This window comes from Simochromis diagramma, unplaced genomic scaffold, assembly GCF_900408965.1.
Source record: "Simochromis diagramma unplaced genomic scaffold, fSimDia1.1 OVJJ01000159.1, whole genome shotgun sequence".
Lineage (NCBI taxonomy): Eukaryota > Metazoa > Chordata > Actinopteri > Cichliformes > Cichlidae > Simochromis > Simochromis diagramma.
This window is the reverse complement of record NW_024387197.1, coordinates 3,989,304-4,011,363: the sequence shown is the minus strand read 5'-3', so window position 1 is coordinate 4,011,363 and position 22,060 is coordinate 3,989,304. Positions and strand designations below refer to the sequence as shown.

General features: G+C 40.0%; 1 protein-coding gene across 1 annotated transcript in view; it reads left to right on the top strand.

Moving 5' to 3' along the window:
* Positions 1–22,060, top strand: part of sema4c (sema domain, immunoglobulin domain (Ig), transmembrane domain (TM) and short cytoplasmic domain, (semaphorin) 4C) — a 105,220-nt gene that overhangs the window by 66,803 nt on the left and 16,357 nt on the right. Inside the window, exons 4-10 of the mRNA XM_040049969.1 lie at positions 3,071–3,225; positions 10,606–10,668; positions 13,451–13,549; positions 13,896–13,992; positions 14,502–14,621; positions 16,183–16,334; positions 21,577–21,752. Coding sequence (XP_039905903.1) covers positions 3,071–3,225; positions 10,606–10,668; positions 13,451–13,549; positions 13,896–13,992; positions 14,502–14,621; positions 16,183–16,334; positions 21,577–21,752 — 862 coding nt within the window. The remainder of the gene's footprint in view (positions 1–3,070; positions 3,226–10,605; positions 10,669–13,450; positions 13,550–13,895; positions 13,993–14,501; positions 14,622–16,182; positions 16,335–21,576; positions 21,753–22,060) is intronic.

The following is a 22,060-nucleotide window of genomic DNA, read 5'->3' as shown; positions in this document are numbered from 1 at the left end:
AGTTTTGTGTCTTCAATACAGATTTAATGCAGAATAAAAGGTGGTAAACCTCTGATGACTTGGACGCACTTAACGGTTAGGATCACGGCGATGACGTAGACCTGAGAGGGTTAATGACAAGTCCAAGCACTCACCTACGTCTTTTATTTTCAAAGAACCACGAGCAAAATGTTCAATGCGAGGCTTCAAGGCAGTAGTCCACAATGACGTGGCTCAGTCACTTTTTTCACATACAGTCCATGAACTAAGTATGAAGAACATATAAGCACATTAGACCAGCGGTCTCCAACCTTTTTTGCAGGACGGACCAGTTTAATGTCAGACGATATTTTCACAGACAGGCCTTTATGGTGTTGCAGATAAATACAACAAAATAAAATGATACGACCAAGACAAAAACTGTGGTACTTTGTAAATATAATAGTAAACACAAATTCACTGTGTGTAACTTTATTAGCAGCGTCCTCGTGAAATGCGCCAACAACATTGAGCGTAACGTCCTCCTTTCTGCCCCTTAATGCTCTCTGGTCGCTATGGTAACGCGTTAATTTTTATTTCAAAATAAGACACACAACTACAACACGGTAAAAGACCCAGGGAAACCGAGCCAACGATAAAAACCCTGAAAACCTTAAATTTCACACCCGAGCCTCAACTCTCGCGGCCCGGTACCAAACGACTCACGGACCGGTATCGGTCTGTGGCCCGGGGGTTGGGGACTGCTGCATTAGATTGATTATATAACCATGTAGTGTTACTTTCAGCTGCTCTTTTATTTACAAGGGGCACCACAGCAGGTGCCTCCACATGTTTGACACAACCCCAAAAGCTTTTACGTCTCCTCCCCAGATCACACCAGGCAAATGCGTAAACCACTACACTATGGAGCCACTTCACAGAGTGTGCTACAAGGACCATAACTAGAATTCCCATATTATGCGTTCGTACAGTTTCCTCTAACTGACAGGTTGTACTCTATTTCTTTGATTATAGGTGCAGCACTCAATTTACAAAAGCCCTTTGTGTTTAGACCAGAACTGAGTTCAGAACAAGGGCAGAGTCCTGCAAAAGCAACTTAGTAACAGTACTGTTTACCAAACTTCTTGTGTCAGACCATTTATTTCTCCTATTTCCAAGGTAACGGTAAAAGCAGAGCGCCGTTTGTCAGAAAGATTATTCAAAAATGTCATTAGGCTTTCTGGAGAGATGAGCTGTGCAAATATTAGATGCATATCCGAATCTCTTTCTTTACAGCAATATTTCATTAGTCTGTTAGATTGCGCTCTCCAAGTCGCCTTTTCACACATGTGGATGGTTGGGGTACACTACCAACACTGCCAGCTCGGCATGGAGTGCACTGTAGCACAAAAGTCGATGTGAAAAGTTTCTTAATTGTCCCTCAGCATCATAATGTAGAGATATAGCTCTGTTCAAGCAATGTTATAATAATGTAAGGTTCTGCCATCAAAAATAAATAAGCCACTGCGTCTTCACTTCCTCAAGTTCTAGGAGTGAATGTACCCTCTAGCAGCTGACAGCAAAACTTTTGTTGTGCTGTGCAAAGTTAGACGTATGGCTTTGGCAAGTATATAAAAAGCAGACTGCTTTGAGGAGTTTGCAGACCTTTTACACGTGCAAAAAGCTGTATAAACAAAGCATTATATGGGCTCGTAAAGCCTTGCATTAAAATGCGATCTACGTGTGGGAGTGCAAGATTCCAATCGCGCTTTCATTTGCATTTTCCATTTGAAATAATAATGCCAACAGGTCCAACTTTAAATCCCTGTATTGTTGTGTACTGCTGCTCTGTATAGCCTGGATTACTCTGCTCCTTTTCAAAGAATGAGGATTTTTTTTTCTTCTTCTTTTTGTAATACTGCAATGCTGAGTTTATAAGTGCTTTAACAATCTCTGGCCTAAAAGCTGTGTTAAATTGAGGCTAAACACAATTTAAGTTGTTTTCCAAAACAAGATTAGTCGATTTTCTCAATTTGAAAACTACCTCTCCTAATGGAATTTTTATTGAACAAGTGTATGAATACAAACATCTCGGCTTCTGGCTCATAGCAAACGCACTTTTAAAACTCGCATTAAAGCGCCGGCTGATTGAAGCCGTTGAAGGTTAGTTGCGATTCTGCAAATTGTGCACTCTTTCAGTCTTTATATCAGCCCTAGATCAATCATCTGCATTCATTGATATGCTCCCTCTTTAAAAGCTCTAGATTTTGGAAAACTGTGCTATTAGATTCATAATGTTTGGGTGTAATGGTACACACCCATGCACTCTTCATCAAAACAAGGGCTGGTCTGAGAGAGCATCATTGCCTCTTGTTTATTTGCACAGCTTTTCTAAATAGACGCCGGCCTTATCTCGCTGCTGACATGTAGATCTGGAACTTATCAGCCTTTCCCCGAAGACACGGCTTCTGCTCCAGGTTCTCAAAGTAAATACAGAGCTTGGGAAGCTTTCTGTGCAGTGCTCCATCGTGCAGGAATAATTTACAGGAGATCTTCGAGCTAGATATTGTGGGTAGTCTCAGCAAACTCTTCAAGACCTGACGTGCCATGACCTCCTTCCTACCTTCAGCTGTGTTGTTTTAATTAAAATCTTTGTCAGTTAAACTAAATCTTGGGGGGGGGGAAACATTTTTATGATGCCACAAAAACAGAGCCCAGACCAGTCGACGTGCAGTTCATTCTCAGACCATTTTAATGAATATAAACCGAAAAGTTTGTATCAATTTTTTGTTTAGTGACACCAAAAAAACCTCTCATGGCACAGGCAGCACTCTGTTGGGTAGCATTTAATGGCTGTGTGCTGGCACAACACAAAATCTTAGCAAAAGGATGTGGGAGAGATGAATCGTGGTGGATGACGCTAATCTATAGGCGGTGGAGTGGGTGAGGCTTGGAGGTGCGAATGAGCTGAGACGTCAACAAATTTCACGAAGGAGAGTGTGAAATGTTCCTCTCAGGTGTTATTCATCTGTCAACAGATCAGCCAAAAGAAATGCAGCTATGCGTTATCATGTGATGTAATGCACCGATGTCTCTGTGTCCCCTGATCCAGATGTGTTGGACAGCATGGCCAGGTTTAGCGTGCCGGGAGTGTTCAACTACAGCATGCTGACTCTGTCTGACCACGAGAGGGTCTTGTACGTCGGAGCACGGGAGGCTTTGTTCGCCTTGGACCCCAATGACATTAGCAGACAGCTAAGGCCACAGGTAAAGCACACATAAGCACATGAACGCACTTTAAAAGCTTTTTTTCTGACAGTGAAAGAGATACAAACACATTACAGTTCAATAAGGACAAGGAAGGATTTCAAGAAAAATAATTACCACCCGACTGCCACTGCAAACACCCACGCATTCTCAAACTCTTTTGTAGAAATGCAACAAATTAAATGATAACACATAAGATTTAATATCACACTGCTTCATGATGGACAGTTCAGGAACAAAAAACATCCTCCGCACGACTTGGTACAGAGTGCCGCAGAGATAAACACACATTTCAAATACTTAATTTAAACAGACCAAATTCAATTATGATATCATGTGTGATAGAATTATTATAGAAAGTCTTTAAAAATTATGAAGGTTCAACTTGGATGAACAGGGAAGAAAACATTAAACATAATCTCTGCCTGTGCCACACTTTTTTGAAGTCTGTTAACTAACAGAATGACCTTATTCTATTCTTTTTTTCCTTTTGGACTCAAGGACATTTGAGAGCACATACTCTGGACATACTCTGGCAGGCAATCAAAGGACTTTATAGTACAATAACAAAGTCGACTGAGTAATACTAGTTGTTGGGTCTTTTGTCATTCTGGCCTGTATTTTTTCTTAACACTGCAGGCCACATTGAAGCTTAGATTGTAAAAATCACCACGCAAATGAATACATTCTCAAAATGTAATAATCCTCGAAGGGCCAAGAATATAATAAAATATATTAAGAGCTGTGTGCTTCCAGTGTGTCAACATTTCAATAAAGAAACTGCATTGCCTTAGTATTGGCCCACATGTATTTTTTAAGCTTTTTTTTTTTTTTTTTGAAAGAGCAGGAAACAGCACACCATTGTATTAGCATCAGTCAGTTCCATTTATGGACCAGTTCACCTTGTTCTGGCAATTTAGAGCCCACTTCCACACAGTAAACTTATTACACTGCTCTTAATTTGTGAATTACTGATCCCATTGGCTATGTAGAGCCAAAGACCGAATTTATACTAAAACATAAGCATACAAGATAAGTACAAGGACATTTTAAAAAGCATGATCCTAATTCAAACAGGAACTTGAACATAATGCTGTACAGATAAAAGTATGATAGATTATAAAGTTGTAAGACTCTTGCTGGCTTTGCTAATGCTAGCTTATCAGGTAGCATAGCTATCCTTACCAAAGTATATTGATGCTACAGCATTGCACTCCACATTGTACAGAGAAGGTGGTTAACAAAAAGTGTATTAATGGTAACTTTGTCATAAAAATGGTTTTATGACAAAGTTAGCTTTAATGTTGGCTGAAAGTCTGGTGATATGTGTGTTTAGCTAGCAGTTATTTTAGTTAAGCTAGCTAGCTATAAAAAATACAATAAAATATCTTCAGACTGGTACAGTCATAAATAAGAGCCATCTTGGCAAATTTCAAAAATGGTGTTTATAAAATTAAAGCTCTAAATATTTTGTAATCATGATTTACAGTTGTTTTGCAAGGTTATTCAACTAGTCTTATTTTGAAATTTGCACACAGCAATGCTGTAAGTAAGCTGCCAGATATTAAGATGATAATGTGTGCAGCTATTGCCTCCAATATTTCACTTCTATCAGCACAAACATATCCACTGTGAATTTGTGGGAGTAGACAGGCACTCGCACACATCCTTGCCCAGGCTTTGGTCCTGTTCCTCAGAGTTCATGATGCACTCATTCAGTCTTGTGTTTTTTTACCATCCTCGTTTTAATTTGTGGATCTTGTTTTTCTGCAAAGCACTCTGGGGTAAACCTGTTTCTTTAAAGCGCTCTATAAATACCCTTGACTTGACCTGACACGCAAACACTTGCACACAGAGAGATGCTAAACCCTCAAAGGCTCAATCTGGGTTTGCTTTGTTCCCTCAATAATTGGTCCATATTGCGATCAATACAATTACAGCAATGCAATGAAGGTGTAGTGAGCAGCCTGCAGCGGTTTGGGGATTGCTATCTGATTTACTGCTGTAATGAGCAATTATTGGATGCGCACACATACCCACACAGACTGACAGACCCTGGCTCAGCCGCAGGCTGTTTGAGTGAGGGTTATGAGTCTTACAGTAATGATAAGATCACCTGTTGTCATCCCCCAGTGTGCAATGTAGATGGAAGAAGCCAAGTCAGAAAAATAACTGAACAGGGACGAGGGAATAGTCCAGCCCCTCTGTCACCATCTGCCCGTCACTCTCTCACCCCCTCCTTTCTTTGCTTTAACTGCTTCTCTTTTATTTCTTTGCTGCTGTCTGTCTTTCTTCCCTGGATATTTTCTAGGGATGTTTTTCTCAGCATTTAGACTTTCTCAAGACAAGCAGCTCCCATCTGTGTTTGAAGCGCTTTCTTCTGCATTATTTAGTTATTTTCTTTCCCCGTGATGACTGTGGATTATTTCATTGAATAATTTTCTTTCATGAATTTCAGTCAGTTCCATTTATGGACCAGTTCACCTTGTTCTGGCAATTTAGAGCCCACTTCCACACAGTAAACTTATTACACTGCTCTTAATTTGTGAATAACTGATCCCATTGGTACGTTACATGATGTGACATTTGAAGATCCACACGCCTTTGCTCAAAATAGTTTAACCAATATTTTTCTGTTACTTGCGAACCACTTCTGTTTTCGTGGGTTTGCTAATGGCCAAAGCACCGGTAGCGTTATTTGTGCTGACGTAATAGCCGATAACTACCAGAGCATTTCAAAATGCTGAAACTAAGTGGCCCTGTAATAGTGCTATTTCCCAAAATAAATGGTTTTTTTTTTGTTGTATTATAACCACACTGTAAAAAAAACTCTAGGATCTTTCTAAAGAAACTTTTTTTTTTAAGTTGATAAACTTGTCTAAGGCTCTGCTCATATGGCGTGTGTCTTGGACTGTAAAACTGAGCAGGTACTCTGTCATTAAATAGTCTATAATAAACTGCCAGAAATTGCGGCATACAGGATTTTGACCGAGTTGGCACAATTTCAAAGGCTATGTGAAAGGAAACCTTGTTGTTCAATTGAATAGAAAGCAGTCTGGTATATTTTTGAATTATGTCTTGAGATCATTATGAGGTGCTTCCACATGTCATTTAGCCAGTCTTTTGCACCCATGTGATACAGTCAGAATGGACAAACCTAAGCAGTGCATCCAATATTCAATGAGACCACACCTCTCAGACCACATTCAGGGCATGTGGCCAAATTCTTTCTGCACTGTGTACATCAGCGATTCCCAACCTTTTTTGCACCATGGACGGTTTATGTCCGGCCTTAAAGGTGTCGTGGATAAATACAACAAAATAAAACCAGTACTGGTACAAAAAAATAGAATATTTATTCATAACACACAGGAAAAGACCCAGGGAAACTGAGTTAACGATAAAAATGAGGATGCTAAAAACCGATAAAAATCCTGTAAACCATAAATTTGACACCCGAGCCTCAACTGTCACGCCCCGGTACCAAAGGACTCACGAACCGTTACGGTTGGGGAACGCTGGTCTACATGGATGTGTCCTGGCCAATGTTCCCTCTAATTTTTCATGTGTCTGAGCGAACACACAAACTCCCTGAGCGATCCCTTGCACCACTGTGAGCGACATCAGACGTGTGCACTGTGGTCACGCCACCATCTAATCCATCCAAGTTACATGGTTTATTAAAATAATCAAATTACAGCATTTACATTTCTGTTAGTCTACTTTTAATTAACTGCTTTAGCTCACTTACAATGAAAATGTATAAAAATCTAGTCATTGACCTGTGCAGTATGTTAACACTATTGGAAGTAAAAATAACTTGAACTTTTGAGCTTTATATATATATATATATATATATATATATATATATATATAAGCTCTGACTTGTATTATGAGTCTGAGGTCTGGTAGCTGCAAAGTTGTTGTTTTTTTTAATGCAGCCAATGCGCTTTTAAACAAACATTTCAAACTATTTACAGAACAATCAGCTGTTCTGCATTAAATCTGATGCCACACAAATTATTTGTGCCACTCCAAAAAATAATTTCTGTCCACTATGAGATAAAGGAGAACAACAGCCTGATACCTGCAGTCCTGACAACAGGAGATGTATCACTCCTGTAACACCTGTAACATTCAGCAGTCGCCTCATTGTTCTGACACACACAACAAAACTATTGACTACAATACACACTCACTTCACAAGATTTGCGCTAAACGTCTCAAATCTCTCACATCTCAAAACACCACCGTCACTCCTAAAACTTCCCCCCGTTTCTTAACAACTAGATGCCACGTTGCCATATCATTTTTTGATTGGTCGACATGGACGAATATGAAAGGGTGGGGTTTTTTGGTTTTGTTTTTGCTCACAGGCTTTCGAGCGTTTTCCTTATAAAACGCTGTTTTTACCGTTTCTTCCCGCAGTAAATATAAACAACGATAGTATTCAGGAAGAAAACCAAACATTGCAGATATTTTTATCATAACTCTGGTTTTACGTGGCCTATCAACACAAAATCAAAACTGGTATAAAGTCCACACTTTTTCCATCAATTGTTCCGTCTGTCCTGCTCACATCTCCAATGGTTGTACACGTTGTCATTAACTTTGCTTCACTCCACATCAGCCACGCCGCTTTGCTAGCTAAAACACCAGTGTCGACACAAACGGACGCTGTCATAGCCTGTCAACCACGTTGATTAGCTGCGTTGATACGAATGTGAATCGCATTATTGGCTGGACTATGGGATAAGGTGGCATCGTTCTAATCCCATACGGGAGCAGCCAGTCACTTACTGACTAACACCGCAAAACAGAATTGTTAAAGTATTAATTTTAATTTCAATTCAGGTTAGATTTTTTTTTTTTTTTTTGTGCGCAACGCAGATTTTCTGTGCGCAGAGACCGTGCCAGCAGTGCGCAATTGCGCACATGCACAGCTTAGAGGGAACATTGGTCCTGGCCAAACTGAAGGTTGGTCCTACACAACTCAAACTGTTGACATTGAATCAAAAGCAGGGGCCACAGGATAGGAACAAAAGCTGTTTTGTTTTCTGCAGAAATAATGGCTGTACCACAGCATTAACATCTAGATGACTTTACTGATAACAGATCATTAAAAGCACCCAAATCAACTGCCAGATTTTTTTTTTATTATTTTCAATTATGAAACATCACATCCTTCCACCGCTCAGTTCACAGCTGGTCATGTTTTTGCTGGACATCACCGATTTACATGTTTTTGTTATAGTCAGTAAGGCTGTTATAGTTAATGACAGTTATTAACTGACCTTATATCCAAATATCGCCGTTTGTATGCAGCTATTCAACCAAATCTTTAGTTGTCCAATTTTTTTAAATGACTCTCTTGAAGCTGTATCATAGTTTAAAATAAACCAATTCATATTTTAGGATATTATTAGACATTCTTTTTGCATAAGGCTGCCGGCCAGCTGTGCAAGGCAAAATAAAACGCTTTGAAGGGAATGATTGTGTAGCCCGCGTGCATATTCACCGACACAGGTTGTAGGACTTATAATAACACGTCGGTGTGGGCCCGCATCTTAAATGGAGGTAACAGGTCAGTTCCAGTAATGTGCTATGCAGTTGCGGGGGAGGACAGGTTTGGAAAATTTGACCCATGCAGGACACGAGTATTTGGTCTTTGCAGACTAAAATGATGTAAGTTCTACATTTATTTGCATATAGAGTGGGGAAATGAAATCCAATCAAAAGTGGCCACTCAAGACACATGTGGAGATGCATTCTAATGCCAGGTGTGAACTGGTGTGCTTGGAGCTGTCCGCTTTGATCAGATCTCCCAAGATGCATGTTAATGCCAATTCTGAACAGGGTTTTAAAAGCTGCTGCACATTATTAAGGCAGTGCATTAATGTGATTTAGATAGGGTTTGTCTTTATAAGCCATTAGGTATTGGTGCTGAGGGTAGCTAGTACTACCATCTGAATGTATAGTTATTCTAATATTTAATGTGTTAGGGGGAATTGCAAAAAATTCCTGGGATGACTGGTGACTAATGAGGACTGGATAGGAAGCAACACTAAGCTGCTGGACTGGTTCATTTTAGTTGGTCTTTCTTTAGTTAAAGCTGCAGATCCTACAGGTGATATTTCATAGTCACTGATCTTGATGATTATTCACTTATTAAACCTTGACCACTGGAGCTCTATCATGTGCCTAGTGAACACAGAATATTCAATAAGGGCTACTAACACCAAAGTACATTTGTGAAACCAATAAAGAAACATACTTTTTTACCATTAAAAGCCACTATTGCTTTAACTTGTATCTCATTTTTAAACAGCAGTCTATCTATGCTTGTGTTATATGGCAAAAACCCAGTTTGACTGCTGTTGGTTCAAATCCAGTCGAGTAAATCAATTTAATTTTGAATATGCTGCTGCTCTCTGCCTGTAATGACTGGTATAATTATTTTTAATGGTGTGGAAACCTCTTAGTAAACAGAGTTCATACTCTGGATTTGTGTCCACAAAGCAAAGTTCAGCCACGTGTTACAGTTTCAAAAAAGTAGCTACTGTAAATAATTACCGACATTTATTTGTTAAACAGTAAGTATGGACGTATAAAGTGTGAAAGAATGTGCATGTTTCCTTTTTTTATTTGCTTCCCCCCTACATTTTTACCAAAAAAATTTACCTTTTGGAGGATAAAAGCCCACAGCTAGACAGGTACTTTGTACAAGTGCATTAAATTTGAACCTTTTTCAGTCTGTCTTTGATCCTTTAAACAATGCTACAATCATCAGAGAATTGTTCCGCAGTAAGGACCTCACGGCTTCCTACCTAACACAAATCGCGTGTTTGATCGGGCAGAAACACGACCGCCAGGGAAAGAACCCCGTGGCTTTTCTCTGCACCGCCTGGGCAGCTCAGTTGGTGGATTGTTTTAATTAACTTTACTGTATCTTTAGCTCAGAACTAGTGTAATACATCTTTCTGAACTAGGCCTTTCTTAGCATCCAAGTGCATCTACTCTCAATAGTTCTTGGTAGAGATCATCTTTGAGATTTTTACATTTTGAACTATACTGTATTTGTCAAATATACTGCTTTTGTGAGATGGTGGTTGTTGCTATAGTTACTGCAGCTAGTGGTTAAGAATACAGAGCCCAGTGGCTGAGTTAGACAAAATGGCAAAAAAGGAAAGGACTGTTTTTTGTGGTACTGTGTCTCGGTGTGCACCTTATTAGAGACAAATGAGGCAATTTCTTTCCCTATTTACAGCATGCAGTATGTACACAGTATATTACATACAGATAGACAGCACACTTACAGCTATATTACTTGTGGGCAAAAGGCAAATAACATCATTCCATCTGTTTCTTTCCTTTCTCCAGATTGACTGGCCAGCTCCGCAGGACAAGAAGAGGGAATGTGTTGCCAAGGGCAAAAACAACCAGGTAATGTAGAACTCAGTTGACATGGCTGTTGGGGTTACCTGCCTTACTCAAGGGCAGCGCAGCAGTAGTTTCTAAGACAATCATTTCTAAGAGCATGAAAACATTACTCACTCCTCTACTCACTCAATTACAGTTTATCAAACCGGTCTGGGATTTCAGACTGGAAAGCTTCCAGTCATTACATTAGCACACAGAGAACGTGCATCTTCCAGACAGGGTCAGCAACTTTTAAGGTGGTTCAGTGTGTGTTTTACATTAAGCAACAAAAGAGATACTGAAGTCTTTCTCCAACAATGATGGAATGTTATGAAAAATTGGTTGCACTGCAAGGCAACCTGCTTTTATATAACCCATTTTACAATTATGTTATAACAAACACATGTAAATAAAACACATTTTGTTTTTTGTCAAGGGTTGAATAAAAAGATTAACAGTAATCCTGTATCTGTGTGGGAAAGTTACAGTACATGTAAACAGCAGCTGTTTAGCTTAGCCTAACACTAACAGAGGAAGTGGAGGGAAACAGCTGACATGATGCTATCTACTATTGTGTAACTGTGATTTTACATGGGTTATTTCTTACGTTACTAAACAACCCAGTATATAACATGTCTGTGGTTTATTTCATATGAATTAAGTAGGCAACAAACAGCTAGCGTGTTGGCTAGCTAGCTGTAGAGGAGCTAACAGGTTGTTTCCAGGCTATAAATATGACAAGCTAAGCTCACCTCTGGCTGGCCATACCTTTATATTGATGAAGACAGACAGACTGCAAACCACTGTAAAGCAATTTTTGTTGTTCTTGTTGTTGTTTTCAAGAGGGTGGAGTGCTAGCAAGGTAAATTCATCAACTCTATAATTGGACTGCGCAGATCCCAGCAAGTGCCTAATAGCCTAGCACACAAAAAATACTAGATTTTCCATTCACCACAACTGGAGCACAGGCAGATCATTTCAATTAAAAATGTAGGAAGGTCATGCTGAAGGGTGCAGCCACCTTTGTCAGCATCCACCTGTTTGTAAAACTGTCCAGACACCTTAAAATGTAAACATTTAAGGCTTTTATACAACTTAAAAAGGTGTGTTAAAAAACAATACTATGTACAGTTGTTATGCAGAAGGAATTACTTAAAAAAGAGCGTCAATTTTTGTACCAAACTGACAGATTGTAAGTATTTTTCCATCTGTTATAAAACTGGGCAACCTTGGAGCTATGGAGAAACTTCCAAGTGGCCACTAAAGGAACTGCAGTTTGTTTGTTTTTTTACTTTTTTTTTTTATTTGCTTCTTCAGTCCCCAAGGTTTTCCATTATAGCGTTGTCTTCTTACCTATTTCTATAACAAAAAGCTATTTTTAATACATGTATTTTTTCTTGATATGACATATAAAAGATGTAACACAGTAATCCCAAACAAACCTCAATATGTCTTTTGGTTTTGAAAATTTTGTTACAATTATATTCAGCACTGTAATAATACTAAAATTCAGCATCCTCCAGTTCTCACCACCAGTTATAGTACATTTGTAAACTGTGTAAATTGGTCCCTGCTAGCTCTGCACTTTAGTCTCAGCAAAAACCTCTCACTGCTTAGGAAGCATGATCTGCAAGAAGTCATGTTAAATATTTTATAGACGCACACAGCGCTTTTTGAAATAAAGCTAAAGCTTCTCTTGATCAGTCGTAACTTTTGATGGGGTTTGAAGGAGTAAGGGCGTAATAGTTCACTGGAGTGCAATAGCAGCAGCAGTAGCACTTCTTTAACTAAAACGGCCTCCAACTGAAGTAAAAAAAAAAAGAGAGATATTTTTATATGCTTAGAAATTAGTGCAACTGGAGATTTAAAAAGACTCAAGCAATTTTAAATATTCATTAGAACCTAATGCATACTCAGACTTTACCTTCTGAAGATCTAAAACTCCTCTTTCTATAGTATGCTGGGCTGTGATGGGGAGAGTTGTAAACATTCATTTTGTTCTTCATCTTTTATTCTGCTGATCTACTATCTACTATAAAACTATCTCACAGTGCTTTCATGTGTTAATTTACTTACTACATAGGAATCACCATATGGCATTTAAAAATGCCTGTTGTTACATTTAATTGGTTTTCTTTTTATGTAGCATTGTAATTTGATGGAGGACTATCTGCCAGACACATCTCATGCTACATCAGCGACTGCATTGAGCTGAAAACCTACATTTAAAAACATCACATTGCTCATATTACTGCCTCGAGACAGAGATATTGTTTTGAAGCTCGTTGGAGGGCAAGATAAACTTGGTGTACTGATTTATTTACTACAGTAGAATGACTCATGTGTGAGCGTCTGTTTCCATTTCCATTCAAAGAGCTTTATTCTTCGTCACAGTGCAGACAATAACGGGCACTTCCCATGAATGATTCTGATATTTAGACACATATTTTTTAAATGTATCGGCATCTTTCTCATTTACTTTAATGATTCTGTTGTTTCACCACCTTGACTGTATCCTAAATTGGGCACTGGACTGTCACGTTTATATTGACTGATATCAAAGTAAATCATCAAAGTAAATGTAGGCCGATTTTGCACCTTCTTAATACATGAATCTTATCTGGAAGCATTTTCAAGTTTGGTGAGGATCCAGAAGAATTCACAGCAAAGCTTTGGAGTAAAGCTAAATCTCAGAGGATGTGTTAAGTATTCTGAAAGTCTTTGTGGTGGAATAGGTTTCTCCCCTTAGCCGAGGATAAAACTGCTCCGATTGCCTTTCAAATAACTCCTCGTCACTCTCTCACAGACCGAGTGTTTCAACTACATCCGTTTCCTCCAGAGCTACAACCACACGCTCCTCTACACCTGCGGCACCTACGCCTTCCAGCCCAAATGCACTTACGTGGTAAGTACACGTGTAGCTCCCTAGATAGCAAGTCACAGCGAGCCTGTGCTGACAGGTGTCTACTTGAGATTTCTGCCACCTGACCTGAGGCAAAGACCACTGTGTGACAAAATAAAAATAAATGCAATGGAAAATAAGCATCTCAGGCAAAGGTTAGCCCAACGTGTGAAGGCCCGTGCGCGTACACGTGCACGCATATCGTGTGACATTGATGCAACAAGACAACATGGCGAGCTGTGAAGATCTGGTCCTTGCAACGGACAGACAGACCTTGCAGCTGTGCAATGTAGGTCAATATGTACTGATGATCCTCATTATGTGCGTGTGAATCTTTGCACGTTTGCAGAATGCAGATTCTTTTACCCTCAACGCTGCAGCCCTGGAAGATGGGAAGGGAAAATGCCCGTATGATCCCGCCAAGGGGCACACTGGCCTTATAGTGGGTAAGTATAGCCATGTATATATTCATGTGTGAGGAATAGTAGTAAAAGTTTTTGGATCTTTCTGAACGGATTTAGGATTGTTAAAGAATCACTTTATCCCAAAAAGCAAGACAAATCCCTAGGTGGAAATTCATTGACTTCTATTATCAACAAAAACACACAGTCAGCTTCTGTTGTTCCATCTCAGCAGTTTGTATACTGAAGGGAGCAGCCCCGCAGTTTTTACAGCTCTAAAAGAAGCATTAAATGTCCATCAAATCTCGACAAACTGCTCATGCAGAATTTCCCATCTGTTTTCTCGCCATACTGTTGCTCTGAGAGTCCAAAAGTCCAGTTTAACTTGCACGCTGCGTTCCCTTCACTGCGGACAGCTTCAGTGAACCTACAGGCGCCCATTCACCGTCCTGCATTTGTGTTTCCCAGCTGAACCACTGACCCTCTCCCATTGTAAGCCGGTACAATAGTCACTAAAAAAGAATGAAACTAAAGCTTGCATTTTGTTGGTACAGATAAGGAGCTGTACTCAGCAACACTCAACAACTTCCTGGGTACAGAGCCAGTCATTCTGAGAAACCTGGGCCAACAGCATTACAGCATGAAGAGCGAATACTTGCCTGCTTGGCTCAATGGTAAGATTTTCTTTTTTTTAATCAACACATAAGGCAAAGACGAAAGAAATTATGAGCCCACAGCTGAAGAGGAAAGACAGGGTGGGACGAAAAAGAGAATAGCAGGAGCAACAGTTTCCATCTTTTGTCCTGGGAGATTCTCACATGGATCCGGCTGCTGAACGATGCTTCAGATATTTAGCATAATATTTAGCAAATTCTAAATAAATTCTAATATACCAGAAAATATTAAATTTTCTGTTAAAAGTCAAACCATAATCTGTAAATTAAGGCTGTAAATAAAAATGTGGAACAACTGAGGCCAAATATAAAACACAATAAAGATGAACTACACAACAGGTTTCTGCACACTGTTAGTCTGTTAGTCTTGTAGGTAGTTATTTATATATGTGTAAGAAACCCGCTTTTCATCCTGTGTGAATCAATCCCAGCTGCTGTGTTCAGAAGAAAGATGAAGAAAAATGTCAAGTCATGCATACTTTTGTTTGAATTAAACTATAATATTCAGTCTTTTTCCCCCAAGTTACAACATTACTGACAAATTAAACTTGTATTCCATTTTTTAAAAATCACAATAGAGGGAGATAACATTCACTTCCTTTTAACAGAGTTTCATAAAAAAAAGAGCAGGAAACATGCAAAAGAACAAGAGAAAGAGAACTGAGTTGCAGGAAATGAAGACCGCGCCTGGGCTGCAGCGAAGGACGTTATCTCTTGAGGGGGGGCTGAGTGGGGGGAGAGGAGCCAGGCACTTGGACAGAATTGAAGAAGAGAGGAGAGGATGAAATCACAGCAGGAAAAAATATGTGATGGAAAGACAGATATGAGGATTGCTGATGAAAAGATTGAGGGACTGATGAGGGGAACGGAGGAGGGAGAGAGGGAAGAGGAACATACAGCTGAGGCAGGGCTTTGGACTGATATGTCCATTCATTATTCATGCTAATACAGAGCTTTTATTAAAAAGCAGACCTGCAAGGAAGCAAGCCTCATCTTAATTTAAGCAATTCTGACCAGCCTAAAAGCATTTAATTGGCCTGGGTTTCAGCTGAGAGTTGTAGTGCACTGTGATGATTTAAAAGGCGGCTTCAGAGGCTTTAATACTGAAAACACCAGTCCATCTGGGGAACCACGGTGTCCTTGCAATTTAAAAAAATACACGTTTGCATAAAAATTGTAGAATTTAAAGCCTCCAGCAGCTCGAGTCCAAAACTGTCTGTATCTGCCGTTGCACATTCAGAACCTAATGAGGAGTACAATCTGAGAAACAGAACGGTGTCTAGAGAAAGTAAAAACGTGCATGCACGCAAACACACACACAGAAAATGGACCATTAACAAAAAGGTAGAGACACAGAGAGTAAAAATGGCTGAGAAGAAGAAGAGCGAAGACAGAAAATGACAGAAGACAAAGAGGTGAGAAAGGGTGTCAGGGAATGAAATAGAGGTGTCAAGCTTTTGTGCTTACACCTGTTTTTGTTGTGATTCAGTCCTGCAGGGCGAGGCTGTCTCCGTGTTTCCATGTAAATATCTGATTCTGATTGTGTGTGTTGCATGTGCAGAGCCTGACTTTGTGGGCTCAGCCCTGGTGAGGGAGAGCAGCGGCAGTAAAGAGGGCGACGACGACAAGATCTACTTCTTCTTTACCGAGCGAGCCATGGAGCTGGATTGCGACACCGAGCCCAACGTGGCCAGGGTGGCTCGCGTCTGCAAGGTAACGCCTGACGCAACGGATAATCAAAACTGATCCCAGAACAGATTCAATTAAGAGTCTCCTAGTAGCGCCTTAACCTGGCACCTGTGGGCGTTTATTAATTGGGAAAAAACACAAACTCATTCAAACAGTGATCAATCTGTAAGTGCACAGGGACGGATTTGACTGCAGAATTGTAGTTTCATGCACACTTGACTGGAAATCAGCTGTTTTCCATTTTCTCCAGCTGTTTTGGCAGCTGTTTCTGAGCACTTAATAATGTGAGGCAGCACTTGCTAACAGTTACAGGCTTCAGCTGGAGGCGCCCATATAAGGAAGCAACCAACAGAATTGATTGAAATGATAAACAGCATATAGAGTAAATACATCGACTATGCAGAGTTTTCATTATAGGTACAAATTGGAAAGTAAGTCTCTCCTGGTTGTTCACTCAGATGCATTAGCAACTCGCCACTCCTCCTAGCAAAGCAGTGATGAAAGATTTATACCTCCACAATACCCTTAACCCAACCTTGTCAAATAAAGAGTAGTGGTCAAATCTCATCAATGACTCCACAGCAGCTCATGTTGTCATTGGTGCATCATTTAAACTGATAATTAATTATGATTCAATTTATGTAATAAAACCTGTTCAGATTGATTTTGTCATTAGTTGCCTTTACCAAGGACTATACAGGGAGTGCAGAATTATTGGGCAAATGAGTATTTTGTCCACTTCATCCTCTTCATGCATGTTGTCTTACTCCAAGCTGTATAGGCTCGAAAGCCTACTACCAATTAAGCGTATTAGGTGATGTGCATCTCTGTAATGAGAAGGGGTGTGGTCTAATGACATCAACACCCTATATCAGGTGTGCATAATTATTAGGCAACGTCCTTTCCTTTGGCAAAATGGGTCAAAAGAAGGACCTGACAGGCTCAGAAAAGTCAAAAATAGTGAGATATCTTGCAGAGGGATGCAGCAGTCTCAAAATTGCAAAGCTTCTGAAGCGTGATCATCGAACAATCAAGCGTTTCATTCAAAATAGTCAACAGGGTCGCAAGAAGCGTGTGGAAAAACCAAGGCGCAAAATAACTGCCCATGAACTGAGAAAAGTCAAGCGTGCAGCTGCCAAGATGCCACTTGCCACCAGTTTGGCCATATTTCAGAGCTGCAACATCACTGGAGTGCCCAAAAGCACAAGGTGTGCAATACTCAGAGACATGGCCAAGGTAAGAAAGGCTGAAAGACGACCACCACTGAACAAGACACACAAGCTGAAACGTCAAGACTGGGCCAAGAAATATCTCAAGACTGGTTTTTCTAAGGTTTTATGGACTGATGAAATGAGAGTGAGTCTTGATGGGCCAGATGGATGGGCCCGTGGCTGGATTGGTAAAGGGCAGAGAGCTCCAGTCCGACTCAGACGCCAGCAAGGTGGAGGTGGAGTACTGGTTTGGGCTGGTATCATCAAAGATGAGCTTGTGGGGCCTTTTTGGGTTGAGGATGGAGTCAAGCTCAACTCCCAGTCCTACTGCCAGTGTCTGGAAGACACCTTCTTCAAGCAGTGGTACAGGAAGAAGTCTGCATCCTTCAAGAAAAACATGATTTTCATGCAGGACAATGCTCCATCACACGCGTCCAAGTACTCCACAGCGTGGCTGGCAAGAAAGGGTATAAAAGAAGAAAAACTAATGACATGGCCTCCTTGTTCACCTGATCTGAACCCCATTGAGAACCTGTGGTCCATCATCAAATGTGAGATTTACAAGGAGGGAAAACAGTACACCTCTCTGAACAGTGTCTGGGAGGCTGTGGTTGCTGCTGCACGCAATGTTGATGGTGAACAGATCAAAACACTGACAGAATCCATGGATGGCAGGCTTTTGAGTGTCCTTGCAAAGAAAGGTGGCTATATTGGTCGCTGATTTGTTTTTGTTTTGTTTTTGAATGTCAGAAATGTATATTTGTGAATGTGGAGATGTTATATTGGTTTCACTGGTAAAAATAAATAATTGAAATGGGTATATATTTGTTTTTTGTTAAGTTGCCTAATAATTATGCACAGTAATAGTCACCTGCACACACAGATATCCCCCTAAAATAGCTAAAACTAAAAACAAACTAAAAACTACTTCCAAAAACATTCAGCTTTGATATTAATGAGTTTTTTGGGTTCATTGAGAACATGGTTGTTGTTCAATAATAAAATTATTCCTCACAAATACAACTTGCCTAATAATTCTGCACTCCCTGTACTCACAAACTACAATGAGCCTGAAGGTAACAGCGCATGGATCAGTGTTAGATATATTGCTAACATCAGCTAATTAGCGCTTGTCTTTGCTTTGATAATGAAGAATTTCTTGTCACAGTGTCACAGAATTAGTGACTCAGATAGACCACTTTCTCGGGTATATATGTCCAACTGCTCATTAATGACAATTATCTAGTCAGCTAGTCACATTGGAGCAATTCAGCGCATTCAGGCATGTTGGCATGGCCGAGACGACCTGCTGAAGTTCAATTTGAGCATCAGAATGGAGAAGAAGGATGATTTAGGTAACTCTAAGCATGGCGTGGTTGCTGCAGCGAGACCGGGTGGTCTGAGCATGTCCATCCCTTTACGACCACAGTGTCTCAAAATCCAAATGGCCACCTTTGGGATGTGGTGGAGATTCTCATCATGGATGTGCAGCCGAAAACTTTGCAGCAACTGTGTGATGCTGTCGTGTCAACAAAGAATGTTTCCAGTATCTTGTCGTTGAAGAGTTAGGGCAGTTCTGAGTGCAGAAGGGGCTCCAACCAAGTACTACTAAGGTATAACTAATAGAGTATCTGGAGAATAAGTATTTGGCTGCCTGTTTTTTTTATATGCTTTCATCCCGATGGCGCTGTGTTTGTATCACAAGACCTAAACATTATAAAAGAAGAAGTGAGTCAGAACTGCCTTTGTAGTGACTAAAAACCAGAGTGGATCCTGTATGAAGATCACAAGTGCCCAGATTTTGCAGTTTGTTCACATATGTTTATCTTCTAGAACTGCTTTCACAACACAAAACTGAGTGCACACAAATGAGTAGAGAGATAACGTGGGAACCACATCTGTTTACTTAAATGAACTTTTTCTTTAGAGGCTTAAAAGCTCAGTAGCAATCATAAAACCTCCAGCTCAAGCATCAAGAGCACATTTAGTCAATGCCAAACCTCCCAAGCAACCGGCATACAAGTTTGAATTAAACAGCATTGCTCTGTTCATGTGCATTTGAAGTTTTCGTGATCATATGAACATGTTCTGCTATAAAAATACTGAAAAAACCCACAACGTCTGCACAAAGCCAGCTGTCGCGTGTTTTTGTAACAAGAGCAACAGAACTTCAGCTCACTGCCAGTTTACTAACAATGTGCTACACGGAGACAGTTGCACTGACATAGATGTATTTGGTAATTAATGCATTAATTTGCTTAATGAATGGCCTCATTAGGACAACTGATTAGGTTTGATACACCACAGTGATTATGGCCAGACACAGACAGAGGTGATTTCTGCTATGAGGCGAGTCGGCGAGAGTTGAGACGTTCAGTTACCGTTACAGAAGTAGAGTGTCACGTTACACTTACTTATGCTGCCATGTAATCTTAGCATCTTTTAAACCAGGCAAACTATAAAAGCTGGAGACAGATTGCTAATAGTCGATGGAGATGTATGTAATTTAGTGGTGAATATATGCTCTGGTTTATGGGAAGCGCCCTTTAATGTCTGCGAGGATGAACAATAAAGCTCTCTGAATGAAATTAGAAACAGATGCTGTTACATGATGTGTACTACAGCAATGAATAATTCAGCACATTCTGCTTATACCCCTATTACAGCAGGAGCACAATATCTATGTCTCATTGCTATAAAATTAGCATTTTTGTGTTTTCCTTTTTCTTTTTTTCACATCTGCAATCACTGAGGACAATAAAAATGAGAGGAATGAGGCAAATGCATCTCTTTTGCGCCCACAGAGCAATACAGAAATAGACCGCTCGTCAATATAGATTCCATTTTTATTGTAAAAGTTAATATTGTTAGTGCCTTTATCTTCAATTTTCTCGGGTAGACCTGAACATCTCAGGCTATAAAAGCTCTTTCAGATCCTTTTTTCAACATGACAGAAGCTCAGTCAGCCAACTGATGCAAAAAAAATTTCGTATGTATATTCAGAGTAATTACAGTGTATTTACTCGGATGATATTTGGCTTTTGTGGGGTGAAGGCGAGGCCAATGAAATGCAGAATTCGTGGCAGCCTAACAGGAAGGAGAGAGAGAGGCCAGCCAGCTCAAAGCGAGCCACACAATACTTTGTCACGGTAGAGTTTTGGTGTGTCTAAGAACTAAAACGTATTCAGTGTTGTGTGTGTAACAGTGGGCACCATTTGGTAACCATGGCGATACTTCTACATTCAGCATGTGACTGTGGGGCTTTTACCCGGATAAGAAAGCAGAGGGCTGCTGTGTTGGTATCCTCTGTTAAGATTGTTAAATAGACACAGTAATCATCCCACAGTATTTCCACTGCTTCTGCAGACTTGTTATTAATTATCATGTACAATCGCTTAATAACAATCAATAGGAGTCGTTTCTTGATAAGCTGCTGGAGCCATCAGAGAACGTGTGTACATACAGGGAGTACTATACTAAAGTAAAGAAGTAAAGTTTAGTATTTAAAACTAAAATTCAAGAATATATATATTTTTTATTTCAAACAGTTAAAAAAAAACAACTCTTTGGTTTTAATCAGCTACTTGATTAAATATCAAGTGGAAACTGAAAAATCCTCTCTGAACATGTTTTAAAACGATTAAAAATAAAGTACTCTCTTTCATCGGATCAGGTCAGATCGAGTCTTTTAATTTGATCATTTTCAGAGAATCTTTGAATTTCCATTAAGAAAAAAAATGCCATTGTCGGTGTACGTGCACTGAAGTTTTCACATCACATCAGCTGGATCTGAACTAGGCAAAGCAAGTATGCTGTCACAAAGTGACTGCAGTGCTTAGTCTTCTTAAAACGAGATTAAATGTTTCTTGCTTCAGAAAACGAATATGAAATCCGTCCACTGGTCCCAAACCTTGCTGTTATTCGTATTAAGTCGTATTTATGTTTATATTAAAGTGTTACTGAATGCAAACGGTGGGTTAAAAAATAAGCATTAAAAAAATCCTAAAATAATAATCGTTAGTCATAAATAAGATTTGATTTGTGCTCTCTCTCAGGGCGATCTGGGTGGAACCAGGACCCTGCAGAAGAAGTGGACCACCTTCCAGAAAGCCCGGCTGGAGTGCTCCCTCCCAGAGCGTCACGTCTATTTCAACAACCTGAGAGCTGTCTTCACCCTGCCGGGGCAGGACTGGCGGGGGACCACCTTCTACGGCATCTTCCACGCTCAGTGGTAAGTCGGAACGACAGCGGTGCAAAAGAGACCGCAGACATCACTTTGTTTCAAACTAAAGCCCAAATAGATGTAAGTTAATTGCCACATATGCTATCAGCTGTCATCTGCCAACCTGTCAGCCTCTTACTCAGACCAATGGTCACTCTGAGAGGATGGCTCTAATTATGTACTTTGCGTGATTAGGTATTTCCTGCGTAATGAGGCCTTTAGCTGACATTAATGTGAGTTATTTTGAGAGAATACGAGTTGAGTGTCCCTGAAAATGTTTTATTGCTTTTATTAGAGATTAAACGTCTCGTGGTTTT